Below are 23,315 nucleotides of genomic sequence, written 5' to 3'. Positions count from 1 at the left end.
GCTCCAGCAACACTCAAGAAACTCGACACCATCCAGGACAAAGCAACCCACCTGATTGGCACTACATCCACAAACTTTTATTTCTTCCACCACCAATGCTCAGTAGCATCAGTGTGTACCAGCTACAAGATGCAATGGATAAATTCACCAAAGATCCTTAGATAGCACCTTCCAAATGCACAAACATTTCATCTCGAAAGACAAAGAGGCAGATACAGGGGAGCACCACCCCTACATGTTCCCCTCTAAGTTACTGACCATCCTAATTTGAAAATATATCAGTATTCCTTCACTGTCAAAATCCTAGAATTCCCTCCCGAAAGGTATTGTGGGTCAACCTATATTATGGGGATTACAACGGTTCCAGAAGACCGTTCACCATCACCTTCTCAAGGGCAACTAGGGCTGGGCAATAAATGCTGGCCAGCAAATGATGCTCACATCCCAGGAGTGAATAAAAATATCTGCCTCTTCTGGGAACACATGCAGCTCTGTGAGGATTTACAGCGAATCTGTAACTTACTGTGAAATTAAGACTCACCTCTCACCTTCTAATTTCCATTAATCTTTTTCAGGAGCTCAGAACGGCCCAAATTCTAAACTCTCATGTTTCTACTCATCTTACAAACAGCAAGCTTTTTAAAATTACCTGTGAAAATGATCTGATTTACTTTTATGCATCCATCAATCAGTCACCCAGGATTCTCAATTTTAACCTGTTTTTATTGATCTATAAAACCATGTTGCTCAGAATGCTGTTTAATTCAGTCACATTAGTAATCACTTTGAAAATTCAGGTTCAAAACTTTCTTTATTTTTGCAACTATGAGCCAAGTCTTGCCACAATTATGCCTTTCTTAATGTAATGGTTCTTTACTACAGCAATCTCTGCAACTCAATCTTGCCAATACTTTGCACTTTCTAGTTGCATTTGTTTTTGATGACTTTAAGGTGATCTACAGATGAGCTTATGGGGGCAGCTCAGTGGTTAGCACTGCTGCCTCACAGCACCAGGGTCCCAGGTTCAATTCCTGCCTTGGGCAACGGTCTGTGTGGAGTTTGCACGTTCTCCCTGTGTCTGTGTGGGTTTCCTCCGGGTGCTCCAGTTTCCTCCCACAATCCAAAGATGTGCAGGTCAGGTGAATTGGCCATGCTAAAATTGCCCATAGTGTTAGGTGCATCAGTCAGAGGGAAATGGGTCTGGGTGGGTTATTCTTCGGAGGGTCGGTGTGGACTGGTTGGGCCAAAGAGCCTGTTTCCACACTGTAGGGAATCTAATCTAATATGAACAACGAGTAGGATTAAGCTCAGCTCATCCAACCTGCTCCGCCCACTCAATAAGATCAAGGCTGATCTGGTTGTGACCCTGAATCCACACTCCTTCCTGCCCCGAAATCTTCTGCCTCCTTCCTTACTCTCAAGGAAGGACAGGAGATACAGGCTGATTAATAATTTTAAATATAATTAATTGTCTTCATAACATGATTCCTTCTCTGTGCCCTGACATCACTTCGTTAATCTCCCTCCTGCACAACTGCACTGGTATGTCTCTCTCATCCAAACATTCTCAATCCTCCTCCGTCATCCCCCTCCACCTCTCGTTGGCCTGTTGCTCCATCACCATCATTTACTAAATTACTTCCAAGGGCATGTTACCCACTTCCCCCTCCCCCGATAAAGAGACGTCTTGTTTATAAACATACTGCAAATAAATTGTAGCTGTTGTAAAATAACGGACTGGCTCAAACCGAGGTAAATACCATAGACAAATACAATGAAATACTTCATTGAAATCCAACTCCATGTTGCTCAAGTGTTTTTTGGTAATGATGTAACAGAAAGCCCACTACCCGGTGTTCAGTGGTCTTCATTGTTTTGGCAGCAGTTGCCTTTAGGGAGGGTGCCTTTAGGGAGGGTGCCTTTAGGGAGGGTGAGCGACAGCGAGGACCAGAGGCCTGATGGGAAGGTAAACCTAAAGGATAAAAGCTTGTCTCGTGTATAGGTGGAGCACACACTGAGCAGGAGCAGACACCGGACTGTTGGATAAGTGAGGCTTTATATGTGGGTGGTTGCTTTACAACTCGGGTAGTGTCTCCCACCCGTCCTCCTCCACCTCTAACCAAGAGAAAGGTTCTGTATGCCAGATTGGTAAGGTGACTAGTCATTTTAAATAGTTTTTCAGTAGACTCGTTGGGAATTTAGAATAGTGGGAATGGAGGTTAGGGCAGTTCAATGTTCCTCCTGCAGAATGTGGGAGGTAAGGGTCACCACTAGTGTCTCTGCTGACTGCATCTGCGGGAATTGCACCCAACTCCAGCTCCTCGAAAACCGCATTGGGGAACTGGAGCTGGATGAACTTTGGATCATTCGGGAGGCGGAGGGGGTTATTGAGAGGAGTTACAGGGAGGTAGTACACCTCGGGTACAAGAAAAAGGCAGATGAGTTACAGTCAGGGGACAGAAAGGGAACCAGCAGACAGTGCAGGGACCCCTTGTCGTCATTCCCCTTAACAACAAGGACACTGTTTTGGATACTGTTGTGGGGGATTAGAATTACCAGGGGTAAGCAATGGGGCACAGGTCTCTGGTTCAGAGTCTGTCCCTGTTGCTCAGAAGGGAAGGGGGAAGAGGAGCAGAGCATTAGTCATTGGGGACTCCATAGTTAGGGGGACAGATAGGAGGTTCTGTGGGAATGAGAGAGACTCACGGTTGGTGTGTTGCCTCCCAGGTGCCAGGGTTAGTGATGTCTCTGATCGTGTTTTCGGGATCCTTGAGGGGGAGGGGGAGCAGCCCCCAGATTGTGGTCCACATAGGCACCAACGACATAGGTAGGATGAGAGATGAGGATCTAAGGCAGAAATTCAGGGAGCTAGGGTGGAAGCTTAAGAGCTAGAACAAACAGAGTTGTTGTCTCTGGCTTGTTGACCGTGTCATGTGCAAACAAGGCGATGAACAGGGAGAGAGAGGAGTTGAACACAAGCAGGGATGGTGCAGGAAGGAGGGTTTTGGATTCCTGGATAATTGGGGCTCATTCTGGGATAGGTGGGACCTCTACAAACAGGATAGTCTTCATCTGAACCAGAGGGGTACCGATATCCTGGGGGGAGGGGGGGGAAATTTATGAAAGCACTTCAGTGGGTTCAATCTAATTCAGCAGGGGGATGGGAACCTAAATTGTAGTTTGAATATACAGGAGGTTGAGAGTAGGGAGGTCCAAAATAAGGTTTCAGGGTTGGAAGAGGGCACCCGCAAGCATGAAGTTGGTTTGAAGTGTGTCTAGTTCAACATCAGGAGCATCCGGACTAAGGTGGGTGAACTTGCAGCATTGGTTGGTACCTGGAACTTCGATGTTGTGGCCATTTCAGAGACATGGATAAAGCAGGGACAGGAATGGTTGTTGCAGGTTCCAGGATTTAGATGTTTCAGTAAGAACAGGGAAGGTGGTAAAAGAGGGGGAGGTGTGGCATTGTTAGTCAAAGACAGTATTGCGGTCGCAGAAAGGACATTTGAGGACTCATCCACTGAGGTAATATGGGCTGAGGTTAGAAACAGGAAAGGAGAGGTCGCCTTGTTGGGAGTTTTCTATAGGCCTCCAAATAGTTCCAGAGATGTAGAGGAAAGGATAGCAAAGATGATTCTGGCTAGGAGCGAGAGTAATGGGGTAGTTGTTATGGGGGACTTTAACTTTCCAAATGTTGACTGGGAATACTACAGTTCAAGTACTTTAGATAAGACAGTTTTTGTCCAATGTGTGCAGGAGAGTTTCCTGACATAATATGTAGATAGGCCAACAAGGGGCGAGGCCACATCAGATTTAGTACTGGATAATGAACCCAGCTAGGTGTTAGATTTGGAGATAGGTGAGCACTTTGGTGATAGTGACCACAATTCAGTTATGTTTACGTTAGCAATGGAAAGGGATAGGTATATACTACAGGGCAAGAGTTATAGCTGGGGGAAAGTCAATTATGATACGATTAGGCAAGATTTAGGATGTGTAGGATGGGGAAGAGATTGCAGGGAATGGGCCCAATTGAAATGTGAAGCTTATTCAAGAAACAGCTACTGCGGGTCCTTGATAAGTATGTGTCTCTGTCAGGCAGGGAGGAAGGGGTCAAGCAAAGGAGCCATGGTTTACTAAAGAAGTTTCATACTGTTCAATATAATCTAGGTGTGGTCTGACTTGTAACTTGCATCGTTTTAGCAAGACCTCCCTATATTTAGACTCCATTCCCTTTGCCTTCTCTATGACCTGCTGATCCTGTAAGCTACCTTTTTCAGATTGATACACAAGGACTCCCAAAATCCTTTTTGCAGTCAGTCTGAACCAAACGGTGTTAGCCTGACAGTAAGTCGGGAACGTGCTGGAATGTGTTTTAAAGGATATGACAATAAATGATAACTGGATGCTTAGAAACAATGGGAGATGTATGAATTTATAAAAGGGGAATATTTTTAAATCTGTTGGATTCTATATTTTGGTATGACTATAAATGCAGAATAGATAAGGGGGGGGGCTAATTGCGGTAGAGGGATATTTGAAATTTCAGAAGCATTTTGACAAGTTTCAACAAGGGCTAAAACTTAACTCGGGAGAGAATAGGGCTCCTGAAAGATCAATGAGGCTGTCTGTGTGGAATCACTGCTGATGGGTGAGATACTGAACCGATATTTTGTGTTCGGATTTACTACGGAGAAAGACATGGAAGCTCGGAAACTTGGGAAATACATAGTGATGTCTTGAAAAGAGTGCACATTGGAGAACAGGAGGTACTGGATGTCTTAAAATGCAATAAGTTAGATAAAACCTTGGGACATGGTCAGATATATCCCAGCGCCTTGTGAGAAGCGAGGGAGGAAATTACAGGACCCCTTCCAGAGATATTTGTATCATTGACAGCTACTACGGACCAGTGAGACTGATGGCAGGGTAAGTTGTTGGAGGAGATTCTGAGAGAAACGATCATTGTGCATTTGGAAAGGTAAGGACAGATTAATGATCATCAGCATGGCTTTGTGCACGGGAAATCATGCCTCAAACCTGAGTGTGGAGGTAGTCAAGTGAGAGGTCAAAGCAGAGCCGTACACGATGTCCACATGAACTTTATCAAGGCCTTTGACAAGGTTCTGCATGGCAGACTGGTTAGTAAGTTTAGATCAGACATAACCAGGGAGCGCTCACTAACTAGATACAAAACAGGATTGACTGTAGGAGACCGAGCATGTTCATAGAGGGTGACTGCTCAAACTGCAGGCCTGTGACCAACGGTTGTGCTATAGGGTTCGGTGGTGGGTCACTGTTGTGCATCATTTATATAAACAGTTTGGATGATAATACAGGAGTCATGGTTAGCAAGTTTGTGAGTGACACTGAAATTGGTGATAAAGTGGACAGTGAAGAGGGTTATCGAAGAGTACAATGGAATCAACAGTACTGTTGGACCAGTGAGGTTTTGGGCGGCACGGTGGCACAGTGGTTAGCACAGCTGCCTCACAGCGCCAGAGACCCGGGTTCTATTCCCGCCTCAGGCGACTGACTGTGTGGAGTTTGCACGTTCTCCCCGTGTCTGCGTGGGTTTCCTCCGGGTGCTCCGGTTTCCTCCCACAGTCCAAAGATGTGCAGGTCAGGTGAATTGGTCATGCTAAATTGCCCGTAGTATTAGGTAAGGGGTAGATGTAGATGTAGGGGTATGGGTGGGTTTACGCTTCGGCGGGGCGGTGTGGACTTGTTGGGCCGAAGGGCCTGTTTCCACACTGTAAGTAATCTAATCTAATCTAATCTAAAAAATCCTAGAATAACAGGTGGAGAAATGCAAGATGTTGTATTGTGGTAAAGCAGACCAGGCTGGACTTGTACAATTAATGTTCAGGCCCTGGGTAGTGTTGTCAATCACTTCAGTGACCCTGGGACTCAGGTACACAGTGTTTTAAAAGTAGCGTCACGGGTAGACAGGTTGGTAAAGCAGGCGTTTGGGAGGGTTACCCTTCATTGGGCAGAGCATTGAGAGTAGGAGTTGGGATGTCATGGTGTATCTGTACAGGACATTAGTGAGGCCTCTGTATAAGCATTGGTGATTTTCTGGAAAAAATCAACTTGTTCACGTAGGTCCTTTAGGGAGGGATATATGACATTCTTACCTGGTCTGACTCACATGTGACTCCAGTCCCACAGCAATATGGCTGACTCTGAGCTGCCTCTGGGCAATTAGCAGGAGGGCAATATGTGCAGGTCCAACCGGTGACATCCTCAGGCCGTGAATGAATCAATGAAAAATACATATGTCCATCCCTACCTTTGCAAACAGCTCTAGCTGCTGCAATTCATACTGGCTTTGTAATGTTGTTCAGGCCTTTGCCCCTCTCTGTAACACTCTCACCACCTCCAGCACCTTCAATTCTTCCTGATCCGCTACTCTGATAGAGGATAGCGAATGTGGTCCCCTTGTTCAAGAAGGGGAGTAGGGACAGCCCTAGTAACTATAGGCCTGTGAGTCTCACTTCTGTTGTGGGCAAAGTCTTAGAGAGAATTGTAAAGGATAGGATTTATGAACATCTGGATAGGAATAATGTGATCAAGGATAGTCAGCATGGTTTTGTGAAGGGCAGGTCATGCTTCACAAACCTTACTGAGTTCTTTGAGAAGGTGACCAAGGAAGTGGACGAGGGTAAAGCAGTAGATGTGGTGTATATGGATTTTAGCAAGGCGTTTGATAAGGTACCCCATGGTAGGCTACTGCAAAAATTACGGAGGTATGGCATTGAGGGTGCATTAGAGGTTTGGATTAGGAATTGGCTGGCTGGAAGGAGACAGAGGGTAGTAGTTGATGGTAAAGGTTCATCTTGGAGTGCAGTTACTAGCGGTGTTCCACAAGGATCTGTTTTGGCCATTGCCGTTTGTCATTTTTATAAATGACCTGGAGGAGGGGCTTGAAGGCTGGGTGAGCAAGTTTGCGGATGATATGAAAGTCGGTGGAGTGGTGGACAGCGAAGAAGGATGTGGCAGGTTACAGCGGGATATAGATAAGTTGCAGAGCTGGGCAGAAAGGTGGCAAATGGAGTTCAATGTAGCTAAGTGTGAAGTCATTCACTTTGGTAGGAGTAACAAGAAGATGGATTACTGGGCTAATGGTAGGCCACTTGGTAGAGTGGATGAGCAGAGGGATCTTGGTGTCCATGTACACAGATCTCTGAAAGTTGCCATCCAGGTAAATAGTGCTGTCAAGAAGGCATATGGCGTACTGGGCTTTATTGGTAGAGGAATTGAGTTCCGGAGTCCTGAGGTCATGTTGCAGTTGTATAAGACTCTGGTGTAGCCTTATCTGGAGTATTGTGTGCAGTTTTGGTCGCCATACTATAGGAAGGCTGTGGAGGCACTGAAACGGGTGCAGAGGAGGTTTACCAGGATGTTGCCTGGCATGGTAGGAAGATCGTATGAGGAAAGGCTGAGGCACTTGGGATTGTTCTCATTGGAGAAAAGAAGGTTTAGGGGAGATTTGATAGAGGTGTACAAGATGATTAGGGGTTTAGATAGGGTTGACAGTGAGAACCTTTTTCCGCGTATGGAGTCAGCTGTTACTAGGGGACACAGCTTTAAATTAAGGGGAGTTTGGTATAGGATAGCAAATGTTGCTCCCTTGTTCAAGGAGAGTAGAGACATCCCTAGTAATTATAGATCAGTGAGCCTTACTTCAATTGTGGGTAAAGTGTTGGAAAAGTTAGAAGAGATAGGATTTATAATCATCGGGAAAGGGATAATTTGATTAGGGATAGTCAACACAGTTTTGTGAAGGGCAGATCGTGCCTCACTAACCTTATTGAGTTTTTCGAGAAGGTGACAAAACAGGTGGATGAGGGTAAAGCAGTTGATGTGGTGTATATGGACTTCAGTAAAGCATTTGATAAGGTTCCCACGGTGGGCTATTGCACAAAATATGGAGTTTCGAAATTGAAGGTGGTTTAGCGATTTGGATCACAAGTTGGCTAGCTAAAAGATGACAGAGGATGATGGTTGATGGGAAATATTCATCCTGGAGTTTAGTTACTAGTGGTGTACCACAAGGATCTGTTTTGGGACCACTGCTCTTTGTCATTTTTATAAATGGCCTGGATAAGGGCATAGAAGGATGGGTTAGTAAATTTGCACATGACACTAAAGTTGGTAGGGTTGTGGATAGTTGTTGTGGTTCTGTTCGCCGAGCTGGGAATTTGTGTTGCAGACGTTTCGTCCCCTGTCTAGGTGACATCCTCAGTGCTTGGCAGCCTCCTGTGAAGCGCTTCTGTGATGTTTCCTCCGGCATTTATAGTGGTTTGTCTCTGCCACTTCCAGTTGTCAGTTCCAGCTGTCCGCTGCAGTGGCCGGTATATTGGGTCCAGGACGATGTCTTTGTTGATTGAATCTGTGGATGAGATTCAATCAACAAAGACATCGTCCTGGACCCAATATACCGACCACTACAGCAGACAGCTGGAACTGACAACCGGAAGTGACAGATTCAAACCACTACAAATGCCGGAGGAAACATCACAGAAGCGCTTCACAGGAGGCTGCCAAGCACCTGAGGATGTCACCTAGACAGGGGACGAAACGTCAGCAACACAAATTCCCAGCTCAGCGAGCAGAACCACAACAAGAAACACCCGAGCTACAAATGTTCACACAAGTTGTGGATAGTGCCGAAGGATGTTGTAGGTTACAGAAGGATATAGATAAGCTGCAGAGCTGGGCTGAGACGTGGCAAATGGAGTTTAATGTGGAAAAGTGTATGGTGATTCACTTTGGAAGGAGTAACAGGAATGCAGATTATTGAGCTAATGGTAAAGACTCTTGGTAATGTAGATGAGCAGAGAGATCTCGATGTCCATGTACATAGATCCCTGAAAGTTGCCATCCTGATTGATAGGGTTGTTAAGAAGGCATATGGTGTGTTCATTTTTATTGGTGGAGGTATTGAGTTTTGGAACCATGGAGGTCATGCTGCAACTATACAAAACTCTGGTGTGGCCGCACTTGTCAGATTGCATACAGTTCTGGTCACCGCATTATAGGAAGGATGTGGAAGCTTTGCAAAAGGTTCAGAGGAGCTTTACTCAGATGTTGCCGTGTATGGAAGAAAGGTCTTATGAGGAAAGGCTGAGGGACTTGAGGCTGTTTTCGTTAGAGAGAAGAAGGTCGAGAGGTGACTTCATTGTGACATACAAGGTTGGACAGTGGCTCAGATGGCGATGGCTAGCATGAGGGGACATAACTTTAAATTGAGGGATAACATATATAAGACAGATGTCAGAGGTAGTTTCTTTCCTCAGAGAGTGGCAGCTGCATGGAACACACCGTCTGCAACAGCAATAGACTCACCACCTTTAAGGGCATTTAAATGGTCATTGGATAGGCATATGGACGAGAATGGGATTGTCTATGTTAGATGGGCTTCAGATTAGTTTCACAGGTCGGTGCAACATCGAGGGCTGAAGGGCCTGTACTGCGCTGTGATGTTATATATAATAATACCCATGAGATCAAAATGTCACTGAGTATCTTCAGTTTTGCTTCATGTCAGAAAAATGTTTCTTACATGACAGTGATGTATCTTTTCGCCATCTGTGCCTTTTCTCTGATCTGCTCCTTGACAGTTTCTCTGAATCGTTTCCCCGCTTTTGGGGATTCCCTTTTCTTCTTTCTGGATCTCTTTGGAGCTTTTACTCTTTCTGAGGAGAAAGGCAGGTAGAATGAACTGCATTACACAGACAGCCATAAGTTAATATTCTGAGTGTTCTCTCACTACAACTGTGAGGAATAGGCGTATCAGAAGACTGTTAGGCCTGTCCATCACCCCATGTGGTCAAACCAGACTTTCTGCCTCATATTTCCCAAGAGAACACAGAGCCATAGAGAGTCATACAGCATAGAAACAGGTCCTCGGGCCCAGCACATCTGTGTTGACAAACAAACACCAACCTACAACAATCCCATTTACCTGCACATGGTCCATTGTACTCCATGCCCTGGCATTTTAAGTACTCATTCAGATCCTTCTTAAATGCTGAGAGTTCCTGCCTCCACCACCTCTCAGGCAACATATATTTCTACCACCCTTTGCGCGAAAACATCTTCCCTCAGATTTCCTCTCAACCACTTACTCCACAGCTTGAACTTATACCTGTCTGCTGTGGGGGTAAAGATTCTCACAATTCACTCTGCCTATGCCTCTCATAATTCTGTATATCTCAGTCAGATTGGCCCCTCAGCCTCATCTGCTCCAAGGAAAACAAACCCAGCCCTATCTGGTCTCTGTTCAGAACTGAGATTTTTCATCCCAGGCAATATCCTGGTGAACCTCCTCTGCACCCTGTCTAGTGCTATCACATCCTTCCAATAGTGTGATGACCAGAACTTCACATCATATTCCATTTATGGCCCAACCAATGTTTCACAAAGTTGCTTCTGTATTCTGTGCCCTAGCTAATGAAGGCAAGCATCCTGTATGCCTTCTTCACCACCATGTAGGTAGATCTCCCAACGAATCTTCCAATATGCTCACACGCATGGAAACACACATACACGCCCAAGCACAGTCTCACCCACCCATCCTCCCTCCCTTCTGGGGTTAAAGAGCTCGAAAGATTCACAGGCCTATGAGGGAGTACATTTTTCCTTATCTCAATCCTTATCCTGAGCCTATGTCCCATGTTTCAGAAACCACTTACTATTTATCCTAGTCCAGTCCATTCAAAATCTTGTGAATTTCATAAGACCAACTCTCATTCTTCCAAAGACTATGGAACCAATTTACTCAGCCTCTCATTATAGAAGATCTTGTGCAATGCCTTCCTATTCCACAAAGGAAAGAAAGAAGCTGTTCAGCTGCCTGCGCTGTCATTCTATAAAACCAAACCCACTTGATGCTACAAATCTCATTTCCATACTTTTTGCTCTATTCTCAGTCTTACTCAAGAAAATATATTAACCTCAGTCTTAAAACTCCAATTGTTCTCAGTTATTCTAAATAAACACACACCTTCGTATTTTTCAAGTGCAGTCACAATCATTAAAAAACACAACTGTCAACAGGGTACCATAAGATCCCAGAAACAGTAACTGATACAATAACTGAAATCGTGATTGAATTTGTGTTATTGATGCTGGTTGAAGCGTGAGTGTTGGCTCAGACACTGAGGGAATACCAAGCTGTGCCTTGGCACAGAATAAAGCTAGAGCACCTGGATAAGTGTGTGCACGTGTTTCCCCCTGTGTGTTTTTCGCTATGTGTGCACATCTTTGTGCAAATGTGTTTCTGTGAGTGAGTTTCTATGTGTGTGCGTTTCTGTGCGTGTTTCTCGGTGTGAATATTTCCACACGTGAATGTTTCCATGTGTGTGGGCGTTTCCATTCATGTGCTTCTGTGTGTGTATGTTTCATTGTGTGTTTTCCTGTGTTTGTTTTCACAGGTGAGCGTTTGTGTGAATGTGCTTCCATGTATGCATCCATGATTGTGCATGTTTTGGTACATGCATATTTTCACACATGAGAATGTTTCCGCACATGCTTCTATTCATGCATATGAGTATGTTTCCGTGCATGTGTGTGCTTCCGTGCGTCTGAGTGTTTTCATGTGTGCTTCCATGTGCATGCATGTTTCCATGCAGAGCATGCTTCTATGCATGTGTGTTTGTATGTGCACGCCTGTTTCCATGGGTGTTTTCCTTGCATGTGTTTCCGTATTTCCACGTGAGTGTATGTTTCCATGTGCGCATGTCTTTGCATGTGTTTTTGCCCAGGTTTTCCATGTTTGTTTCAGTGTGCATGTGCTTTTTATTTGGCTGGGTGAGTTGTCATTTTGTGCTAAGCATTAACCTGAATACTCATAGCTTCCTTGGTTTGATTCTTCCCTTCTTTTCCCCACACTCACTGTCTTACCTGATGATTGCCTGGAACTGTTTTTCCTGTCTGGGCCCTGTTCAGTGTCCTGCAAGCTCACTGTTTGCATGCTCTCATTGCCCTCCTGTGTCTCTCCCAGGTTCTGATGGTTCCTTTGTTTCTGCATCTTCTCAAAATGCTGCTCCTTCACTGCATCATGGGAATCCCACAAACCATGGCACTGTCACAGAATGTGGAAAATATGTTAATTAAGTGCTTTAGGGGCATAGCTTCAAATTAAGGGGTGGTAGGTATAGGACAGATGTTAGGGGTAGATTCTTTACTCAGCGAGTTGTGAGTTCAAGAAATGCCCTGCCAGTAGCAGTGGTGGACTCTCCCTCTTTATGGGCATTTAAAAGGGCATTGGATAGACATATGGAGGATAGTGGGCTAGTGTAGGTTAGGTGGGCTTGGATTGGCGCAACATCGAGGGCCAAAGGGCCTGTACTGCGCTGTATTTTTTCTATGTTTCTATTTTCTATGTTCAATGCTTAAAAAATGTACTTCAGGATTATATCTTGCAATGTAAGATCTGAATTTCCCTTGTTAACTGGAACTTCTTTGGCTGTACTTCAAGAGTCAAGTGTTTCTTTTACGAGAGCTCCTTTCTCATTTTCACTAAGCCCTTCATTAAGTGATGCTGTCACAATGTCTTCTGTATTTGTGTTGATTTATAAGGACTACAGACATTTTATTTGGAAATATAAGCTCGAAAATTGCTGTTTGGAATCTCAGTTTTAACAACTCGAAGGAAATGTGGGGTTGAGTTGTGTTCATTCATTAGTTGGATTTGGTACTTTCATGGGACACACGGGCAGAAAGTTCTTTGATTTTAAAAACTGCCCAGCAACAGCTTTTGGGTCAACTTTATGCTGCAGATTTGGCAGAGAACTGAGAAAAGAGGGCAGGGGGCTGACCTCCAAAAGTCCACAAACAAGCCAGGTCTCTCTCTTTCCCTCTGTCAATGGAAAATGAATAATGCCCAAAGATTCTGAAATAAAGGGATCCTAACTCAAGCGCAAGACTCAGGACTAACTGACTGGCCACCAAGTTAAGGATTGTCACAGCTGACAACATGATGCTGTTATCAAAAACCAAAAAAAAAGAACTGTGGGAGAGTCATCCCATTTCTTCCTGTAATTTGGACTCTAAATCCACAGACTTTGTTCTTTTTTACCCATAGTTCCCACCAAGATACTCCTGCAAACTCACTGTGTCTTCCTTCTTGTTCATCCAATTTATGAATGAATGGGTGAGTGTTTGGATTTAAAGATGAGTTAGTTTGATGTTACATTTTGATAATTAACAATCTGTTTTAGCCACCTGTTAAAGGATGAGCGTGTTACAATAAATACATTTTTGCTTTCTTGTTTATTGATTAAACCTGGTGTGAATGTTAGACAGTGGTCACCGTCAGGCATTGCCAATTTAATGAGAGGGATGGTTTGTGATGACGTGTGGTATAGTGAGATTTAATTTCCAACACTCTCTTCCTATTAGGGTCATGACAACCAGTGGGCTATCTGGACTCATATACAAATGGAATTAGCATTAATCATCAATATCACAATCAATTATCAACTCTCCATTAAACTTCCAGCCAGAACACAAAGGCTAAACATTAATGTTCTAGACACCACAGTATTTAAATTGGTATGCGATAACAGGGAGAAGAATTTTTTTTCAAAATAACTGAAACGCAGATACACTTCTACACACAAGAAGCCATCAGCCTGGAACACCTTTTGCAGCCTGGTGAGGTCACAGCTATATGATTACATTACACATAAGCAAAGCTGGATCATTTAAGGTCCAACCCTATTTATGGCATCTCAGATCCAAATCCCAGATTTATACTTAACAATTCATAGTCATTATATTTTTAATATAATTTCTATCCATTTCATTTTTACTAAATATTGTCACAGCTGAAGATTAGATTAGATTAGATTACTTACAGTGTGGAAACAGGCCCTTCGGCCCAACAAGTCCACACCGCCCCGCCGAAGCGCAACCCACCCATACCCCTACATTTACCCCTTACCTAACACTAGGGGCAATTTAGCATGGCCAATTTACCTGACCTGCACATTTTTGGACTGTGGGAGGAAACCGGAGCACCCGGAGGAAACCCACGCAGACACGGGGAGAACGTGCAAACTCTACACAGTCAGTCGCCTGAGGCAGGAATTGAACCCAGGTCTCTGGCGCTGTGAGGCAGCAGTGCTAACCACTGTGCCACCGTGCCGCCCAAGATGTGCAGCTCTAAACTAGACACTCCACATGCATCTGCAAGGAGGGAATTACCTCAGTAATTTGAAATTCTCCGCTGGTGAGCTGAGTATTCCTTCATTAACAGGTTTGAAATGGTTTCATTGATTCATACAGCGCAGAAAAGGCTCTTTGGCCGAAAGACTCTGCACTGACATAACTACCACTAAAGACACATGAATCCTAATTTTCTGCATTTGTCCCATATCCCGGAATGTTAGCATACTTAAATGCTCATCCGAATAGCTTTTAAAGGTTGGAAGGTTTCTGATCTCCACTAAGCACCCAGGCAATGCATTCCAGATTCCCACCACCCCCTGAGTGAATACGATTTTTCCCAAATCCCCTTGGAATTTCCTGCCCCTTACCCTAAAATGATGGCTGTCCTTGTTTCTGGCCTGCTGATTGTCCCCACCTCACTCTGGGCTCTCATTGACTGATCTCCCATGAACTACAGGAAGAGCTGCTGTCCACTCACTCGCTCCATACCCCTGCACTTCCTGTTTTCTCTCTTTGCAAACTCTTTCATGGCCCACATACATCTTGCAGCCTCCTTCTCCCCCAGAGCCCACTATAAACCTCACTTTTAAAATTCACTTACGAGATATGGGTGTCACTGACCAGATCAGCAATTATTGCCCATTCCTAATTGCCATGGGAAAGGTGGTGGTGAACCACTGCACTCCATATTACTGTTTCCCCCAAAGCTTCCGACGCCCTCCTATCACCTTCTACCAAAGCTTTCCCCTCCCACCCTCCCCTCTCTGGCTGATGGCCCTATCCAGAACCCAGCAGACAGAACTCCCCTATCCAGAACCCGGCAGACAGAACTCCCCTATCCAGAACCCGGCAGACAGAACTCCTTATCCAGAACCCAGCAGACAGAACTCCCCTATCCAGAACCCAGCAGACAGAACTCCCCTATCCAGAACCCGGCAGACAGAGCTCCCCTATCCAGAACCCAGCAGACAAAACTCCCCTATCCAGAACCCAGCAGATGGTACTCCCCTATCCAGAATGCAGCAGACAAAGCTCCCCTATACAGAACCCAGCAGACAGAACTCCCCTATCCAGAACCCAGCAGACAGAACTCCCCTATCCAGAATGCAGCAGACAAAGCTCCCCTATACAGAACCAAGCAGACAGAACTCCCCTATCCAGAACCCAGCAGACAGAACTCCCCTATCCAGAACCCGGCAGACAGAACTCCCTTATCCAGAACCCAGCAGACAGAACTCCCCTATCCAGAACCCAGCAGACAGAACTCCCCTATCCAGAACCCGGCAGACAGAACTCCCTTATCCAGAACCCAGCAGACAGAACTCCCCTATCCAGAACCCAGCAGACAGAACTCCCCTATCCAGAACCCAGCAGACAAAACTCCCCTATCCAGAACCCAGCAGACAAAACTCCCCTATCCAGAACCCAGCAGATGGTACTCCCCTATCCAGAATGCAGCAGACAAAGCTCCCCTATACAGAACCCAGCAGACAGAACTCCCCTATCCAGAACCCAGCAGACAGAACTACCCTATCCAGAACCCAGCAGACAGAACTCCCCTATCCAGAACCCGGCAGACAGAACTCCCTTATCCAGAACCCAGCAGACAGAACTCCCCTATCCAGAACCCAGCAGACAGAACTCCCCTATCCAGAACCCAGCAGACAAAACTCCCCTATCCAGAACCCAGCAGATGGTACTCCCCTATCCAGAATGCAGCAGACAAAGCTCCCCTATACAGAACCCAGCAGACAGAACTCCCCTATCCAGAACCCAGCAGACAGAACTACCCTATCCAGAACATGGCAGACAGAAATCCCCTATCCAGCCAAAGGCCTTTCTAACCTTGGCTAAATGCCAGCCTGCCAAAGGCTTCACATCCTGGCCAATGGCAGCCTACCCACCAGCTCTCAGTGACTCCTCCTCTTTCCCCACCCAGGCCTCAGAATCTGATGGGAGAAGAAATGAATGGTTGTGAGTTTAGTGTTTTGTTCGTCATCGAAGAGTTACTGACCTCCTCTTTATAAATGGCACTTTTGCAGTTTGAGAGTTAGATCCCTCACTGATTTTTCACTGTGTATACTTGTAAATCTTTTATGCATTTTGAATTGTGAGCTCGAACTGACTTTTAACTTTGGAATAGCTTGTGGTAAAAGGAAAAGAATGGAGCAAACAAGTTTGGGTTGTTACAATTGGCTGTGGGCCATATCCTTTTAGAAATTGGGGTCCCTTCGAAACTGATGATTTCTCTAACATTTCTTGCACTGCAGTAATTCTCATGTAACCTGTCACAATTTCTAATAACAATGACAAATCAAAGACTTCATAAACCTCACAACCTTCTACATTCCATTGACTAATCATTGAGGAACTATTTGTATCCCATTATCAATGCAATCTTTCAAAAAATAACAGTTTGTTCACAAAAAGAATGAAAACTAACTCTGAGATAATTAACTTAGGGCAGCACGGTGGCTCAGTGGTTAGCACTGCTGCCTCACAGCACAATGGACCCACGTTTGATTCCACCCTCGGGTGCCTGTCTGTGTGGAGTTTGCACATTCTTCCCATGTCTGCATGGGTTTCCTCCAGGTTTTCTGGTTTCCTTCCACAGTCTCTCCATGTTCAGATTAAGTAGATTGGTCATGCTAAATTGCCCATAGTGTTCAGGGATTAGATTAGATTCCCTACAGTGTGGAAACAGGTCCTTCGGCTCGACAAGTCCACAGCAACCCTCCGAAGAGTAACCCACCAAGACCCATTTCCCTCCGTTTAGTGCACTGAACACTATGGGCCAATTCACCTGACCTGCACATCTTTGCACTGTGGGAGGAAACTGGAGCACCCGGAGGAAACCCACACAGACACGAGGAGAATGTGCAAACTCCACACAGACAGTCACCCGAGGCTGGAATTGAACCCAGGTAGCTAGTACTGTGAGGCAGCAGTGCTAACCACTGAGCCACCGTGCCATCCCAAATGTATAGGTTAGGTGCATTAGCCATAGAAAATGCAGGGCTATAGGGAAAGGGTAGTCGGGTGGGTCTGGGTTCTTTTCTCTTCAGAGGCTTGGTGTGGACTTGCTAATGGCCTGTTTCCACATTGTAGAGATTCTGAGATGAAGATGGGAGACTGGGGAATGGTTATCCTGATGTTATGAGTAATTTGATCACTAGCATGGCTAAATGCTTATTGGCTAAAAGGATTCAGACAAGTGACAGACACAGTGTACATTGATACCATCACCAAGTGGTCATGGTCAAAGGGCAGTCCTCATCAGGCACCCCATTCCTCTTCAGGGAGTGATCTTCTTTAGGTAGAAGATGGTCCAGATGAGATTGAGGAAGTTTCAGGGAAGAGTTTTGTAACATTTCGGCTAGAGAGCAGGAAGCTGCCTTTACAACTTTAATGAGATTGACACACTCCATGCCAACTGCCTGTTCATCCTCTGGCATCAACCAACCATCCTCAATCATCATGGTTAAAAATCACACAACACCAGGTTATACAATGATTGTGTATTCAAACAATTGTGTACTCCACAACCACCTGATGAAGGAGCGGCGCTCTGAAAACTAGTGTGCTTCCAATTAAACCTGTTGGACTATAACCTGGTGTTGTGTGATTTTCAACTTTGCACACCCCCCCGTCCAACACACCAGCATCTCCAAATCATGTCAATCATCATGGGTTGTATACTCCATATTGTGTCACATATAATTAACAAATTTCTTAACAAACTCAATGAACTAACTGAAAATTTATCACAAAACCTAACAACCCTTAAGTTTGAGGGGGCAGGTTAATTTGAGGTTGAAATAATCCACTAAAGAAAGAAGACTTGACAAGGCAACATTGCAACTCAATAAGAAAATGTTCAAACCTGAATTGGACTGTAGCTTTGAATTCTTTTTCAAAAAAACTTGTTTAAATAGATCAAAACAATTTCAGCAGCAAATAGGAGGTGAAGTGACTGTTATGGGTTGGGTAGTTGGCATCGTGAAAAGTTAGCAACTGAGTTCAGCAGGTGATAGGGAAGGCAATTGGATTGTTGGCTTTTATTTCAGAGAAAATGGAGTATGAAGGTAGAGAAGGTTTTCAAAGATCAGTTGTCACTCTGTGGACATCATCGTGTCATCAAAGCTAAAAACCAAAAGGGCAGTGAGAATTAACTCCTTCTCCCCTTGTGGTCTGGACTTCAATCTACAGAATTTATTTTTCCCTGTCTATATTTTTCTGCCCTAATATCTGTGAATGAATGTGTACATGATTGAGGTTATAAAGGAGGTATAGTTTAAGTTGTATAATACGAGTGAGTAATGCATTTTTGCCATTTACTAAAGAGTAAGTTTTTCTCCAATAGTTATTTTCCGGTTAATTATAGAATCCCCACAGTGTGGAAGCAGGCCATTCGGCCCATTGAGTCTACATCAACCCTCCAAAGAGCATCCCACCCAGATCTTTTGCTCTACCCTAACCGTGTAACCCTTGCATTTCCCATGGCTAATCCGCCAAGCCTACACATCCCTGGACACTATGGGAAATGTAACATGGCTAATCCATCTATCCTGCATGTCTTTGGTCCAGAGCACTCGGAGGAAACCCACAGAGACACGGGGAGAATGTGCAAACTCCACACAGTCACCGAAGGGTGGAATTGAACCCAGATCCCTGGTGCAGTGAGAAGCAATGCTAATCACTGTGCTGCCTAGAGTGAATTACTTTTGTCTTGCGTAAGAGTCATTTAGGAAAACTGACCACGTTGTTAGCTTAATTGAGTGATTACACATTTGTGAACCTGGTGGAATAGTGGGACTAGATTATCGACACATTCTTCCTGACTGAAACAAGGCTCATGTGTGGCTTAGAACTCAGTGACCAACTCGATAACAGTATCAATGGAGCCAAATCCCACACAATGGTTTTTGGTAACACTGTGGGACTGAAACAATTTTACAAGTCTTTAAAGGCTAAGTTACTGTTAGGCTGTGACCTAGCCTGCACTCTAGATTCAGACAGGGAAGGGTAATTCAGCATGTAGAGTCCCAGAGAGTGACAAAACTCGAGTGATTGAAAATCTACTTCCCACCAGGGCCATGCGGACCTATTGTTTCAGCTCATATCAGCCAGCATACAATAACAGTCTAGGTTAGAGTGGTGCTGGAAAAGCGCAGCAGGTCAGGCAGCATCCGAGGAGCAGGAAAATAGATGTTCCGGGCAAAAGCCTTTCAGGGATTTCCTTATCCTCAGATGTTGCACTTTTCCAGCACCACTCTAATCTAGACTCGGATTTCCAGCATCTGCAGTCCTCACTTTTGCCCAGCATACAATAACAGGCTAGGGAGTTCTTGTGACACAGTGGTAGTCTCCCAACTCTGGGCCAGGAGGCTATGGCTCAAGTCCTTCCTGCTCCAGAGGTGAGCCATATTACCTCTGACCAGAGAATAAACTGCAATAACAGCCTAATAAAAACAGCAAGTGCTGGAGAAACTGGCTTGGCAGCATCTATGGTGACTCAAACAAAGGTTAATGTTTCAAGTCCCAATGACTTCCTCAGAGCTTAGTATCAGTCAGGGAAAACCCCCTCTTTCCTCAACACATTTAACCTTGGAATCTGTGCCCCCAATCTAAATCCCAGGAGGCTCACTTTCCACACATGTGTATTAAATGCAATATTTTAAAACAATAGGTAAACGGGTGCTCCAATAAATGAAGAGGTTTGATAGATCTGCACACAATTACCTTGAGGACTGACCTATGCAGGAACAGAGCAAGCAACTGGATAAGGTCATAGTGCACATAGCCATCTTTTTTCTCAATGCCAATGATGTTGGGAAGGTAGAATGGCTGATTAAAGTAATACATTCGATAGGAGGTGCTGGTCCACGGGAAGAATCCAAATTGAAAGCAGTACTTTACAACAACAGTGATCTGTAGAGAGAGGAACAAGACTGAACAATATTTGATGCATTGTGGAGGGCCAGTGCTTTGTCCCTTAGTGGGAAATGGCAATGACCAATGAAAGCTTCAGAAAGTGAAGGACAATTGCACTCGCGATGGAGATCTGAGGTAACCTGGTACAGATTTACCAATCAATAAATAGCAATTATACCACTCAATGTCCCTATAAGAATTAATAAGAATGGCAGCAGTAATGAAGGAATCGTGTGAGGCAGTCTAAATGCTAAATGACAGAAATGGCTTCTTGCTGTAGCGCTGGCACACTCACTATGATGATGGACGGTCACACAACAAGATGACCCAGCGCGTGCTGTTTTGGGTAAGAAAGTCAAATATTTTATTTTGTAGAAATCTAATTTTGTTTGCAGTTGGTTTTTAACTGGAATCTCGAGTTTAAATTCTCAGCTTAAGAAAGGCTCCCGAGGAAGAAGCAGCTTGAAGTGGTTTCTCGTTGTGTGGGTCAGTCCTTTTGCCTTCAGAACATGCAAATGCAGCTGCATGAATCATATAAGATTCTGACCAGGTGGATGTTTTGAGGATGTTCCCTCGTATGCGGCAACCTAAGCTCAAGGGCACTGTTTAAAAATTAGGAGTCATCCCTTTAAAACAGAGATGAAGTGAACTTTTTTTCTTTTCAAGGGTACTGAACTCTCTTCCTGAAACATGATGGAAGCAGAGACTCTTTGTGCATTTTCAAAGTAGAATTAGGTATTGAACTGAATTGAATTGAATTTATTGTCACGTGTACCGAGGCACAGTGAAAAGCTTTGTCTTGTAAGCAATACAGACAGGCCACAGAGTTAAGTAGCATAGATAAGTAAATAATAGGTAAACAGTGGCAAAAACAAAAAAAACACAGGGACAGGCGAATGCTCAGAGTTTGAGAGTCCATTCAGTATCCTAACAACAGTAGGGGAGAAACTGTTACAAAACCGGCTGATGCATGTGTTCAGGCTTCTGTACCTTCTCCCTGATAGGGTAGAACAATACAGTCAGGGTGGGATGGATCTTTGAGAATGCTGGCGGCCTCTCCTTGACAGGGGCCTGGTAGGTAGATTCTATAGATGGGAGGTTGGCCTTTGTGATTGTCTGGGCCGAGTTCACCACTCTCTGTAACCGTCTCCGATCTTGAATAGTACGGTTGCCACACCAGACAGTGATACATCCAGACAGAATGCTCTCAATGGCACACCTCAGAGTCATAGAGATGGACAGCATGGAAACAGACCCTTCGGTCCAACCCGTCCATGCCGACCAGATATCCAAACCCAATCTAGTCCCACTTGCCAGCACCCGGCCCATATCCCTCCAAACCCTTCCTATTCATATACCCATCCAAATGCCTCTTAAATATTACAATTGTACTAGCCTCCACCACATCCTCTGGCAGCTCATTCCATACATGTACCACTCTCTGAGCGAAAAAGTTGCCCCTTAGGTCTCTTTTATATCTTTCCCCTCTCACCCTAAACCAATGCCCTCTAGTTCTGGACTCCCCCACCCCAGGGAGAAGACTTTGTCTATTTACCCTATCCGTGCCCCTCATGATTTTGTAAACCTCTATAAGGTCACCCCTCAGCCTCCGACGCTCCAAGGAAAACAGCCCTAGCCTATTCTGCCTCTCCCTATAGCTCAAATTCTCCAACCCTGGCAACATCCTTGTAAATCTTTTCTGGACCCTTTCAAGTTTCACAACATCTTTCCGATAGGAAGGAGACCAGAATTGCACGCAATATTCCAACAGTGGCCTAACCAATGTCCTGTACAGCCGCAACATGACCTCCCAACTCCTGTACTCAATACTCTGACCAATAAAGGAAAGCATACCAAACGCCTTCTTCACTATCCTGTCTACTTGCGACTCCACTTTCAAGGAACTATGAACCTGCACTCCAAGGTCCCTTTATTCAGCAACACTCTCCAGAACATTACCATTAAGTGTATAAGTCCTGCTAAGATTTGCTTTCCCAAAATGCAGCACCTCGTATTTATCTGAATTAAACTCCATCTGCCACTCCTCAGCCCATTGGCCCATCAGGTCCAGATCCTGTTGTAATCTGATGTAACCCTCTTTGCTGTCCACTACACCTCCAATTTTTGGTGTCATCTGCAAACTTACTAACTGTACATCTTATGCTCGCATCCAAATCATTTATGTAAATAACTAAAAGTAGAGGACCCAGCACCGATCCTTGTGGCACTCCACTGGTCACAGGTCTCCAGTCTGAAAAACAACCCTCCACCACCACCCTCTGTCTTCTACCTTTGTACCAGTTCTGTATCCAAATGGCTAGTTCTCCATGTATTTCATGAGATCTAACCTTGCTAATCAGTCTCCCATGGGGAACCTTGTCGAACGCCTTACTGAAGTCCATATAGATCACATCTACTGCTCTGCCCTCATCAATCTTCTTTGTTACTTCTTCAAAAAACTCAATCAAGTTTGTGAGACATGATTTCCCACGCACAAAGCCATGCTGACTATCCCGAATCAGTCCTTGCCTTTCCAAATACATGTACATCCTGTCCCTCAGGATTCCCTCCAACAACTTGCCCACCACCAAAGTCAGGCTCACTGGTCTATAGTTCCCCGGCTTGTCCTTACCACCCTTCTTAAACAGTGGCACCACGTTTGCCAACCTCCAGTCTTCCAGCACCTCACCTGTGACTATCGATGATACAAATATCTCAGCAAGAGGCCCAGCAATCACTTCTCGAGGTTCCCACAGAGTTCTCGGGTACACCTGATCAGGTCCTGGGGATTTATCCACATTTAACCATTTCAAGACATCCAGCACTTCCTCCTCTGTAAGCTGCACATTTTGCAAGATGTCACCATCTATTTCCCTACAGTCTATGTCTTCCATAACCTTTTCCACAGTAAATACTGATGCAAAATATTCATTTCGTACCTCCCCCATTTACTGTGGCTCCACACAAAGGCCGCCTTGCTGATCTTTGAGGGGCCCTATTCTCTCTAGTTACTCTTTTGTCCTTAATATATTTGTAAAAACCCTTTGGATTCTCCTTAATTCTATTTGCCAAAGCTATCTCATGTCCCCGTTTTGCCCTCCTGATTTCCCTCTTAAGTATACTCCTACTTTCTTTATACTCTTCTAAGGATTCACTCGATCTATTCTTCTATACCTGACATATGTTTCCTTCTTTTTCTT

General features: G+C 44.7%; 1 protein-coding gene across 1 annotated transcript in view; it reads right to left on the bottom strand.

Moving 5' to 3' along the window:
• Positions 1–23,315, bottom strand: part of LOC140462783 (piezo-type mechanosensitive ion channel component 2-like) — a 423,249-nt gene that overhangs the window by 51,597 nt on the left and 348,337 nt on the right. Inside the window, exons 56-58 of the mRNA XM_072556051.1 lie at positions 19,924–20,112; positions 11,911–12,091; positions 9,569–9,701 (exon numbers count right to left, since the gene is read on the bottom strand). Coding sequence (XP_072412152.1) covers positions 9,569–9,701; positions 11,911–12,091; positions 19,924–20,112 — 503 coding nt within the window. The remainder of the gene's footprint in view (positions 1–9,568; positions 9,702–11,910; positions 12,092–19,923; positions 20,113–23,315) is intronic.

Source organism: Chiloscyllium punctatum, chromosome 37 (assembly GCF_047496795.1).
Source record: "Chiloscyllium punctatum isolate Juve2018m chromosome 37, sChiPun1.3, whole genome shotgun sequence".
NCBI classification, from domain to species: domain Eukaryota; kingdom Metazoa; phylum Chordata; class Chondrichthyes; order Orectolobiformes; family Hemiscylliidae; genus Chiloscyllium; species Chiloscyllium punctatum.
Note: the sequence above shows the minus strand (reverse complement) of the source record. Positions and strands in the feature narration are given on the sequence as shown.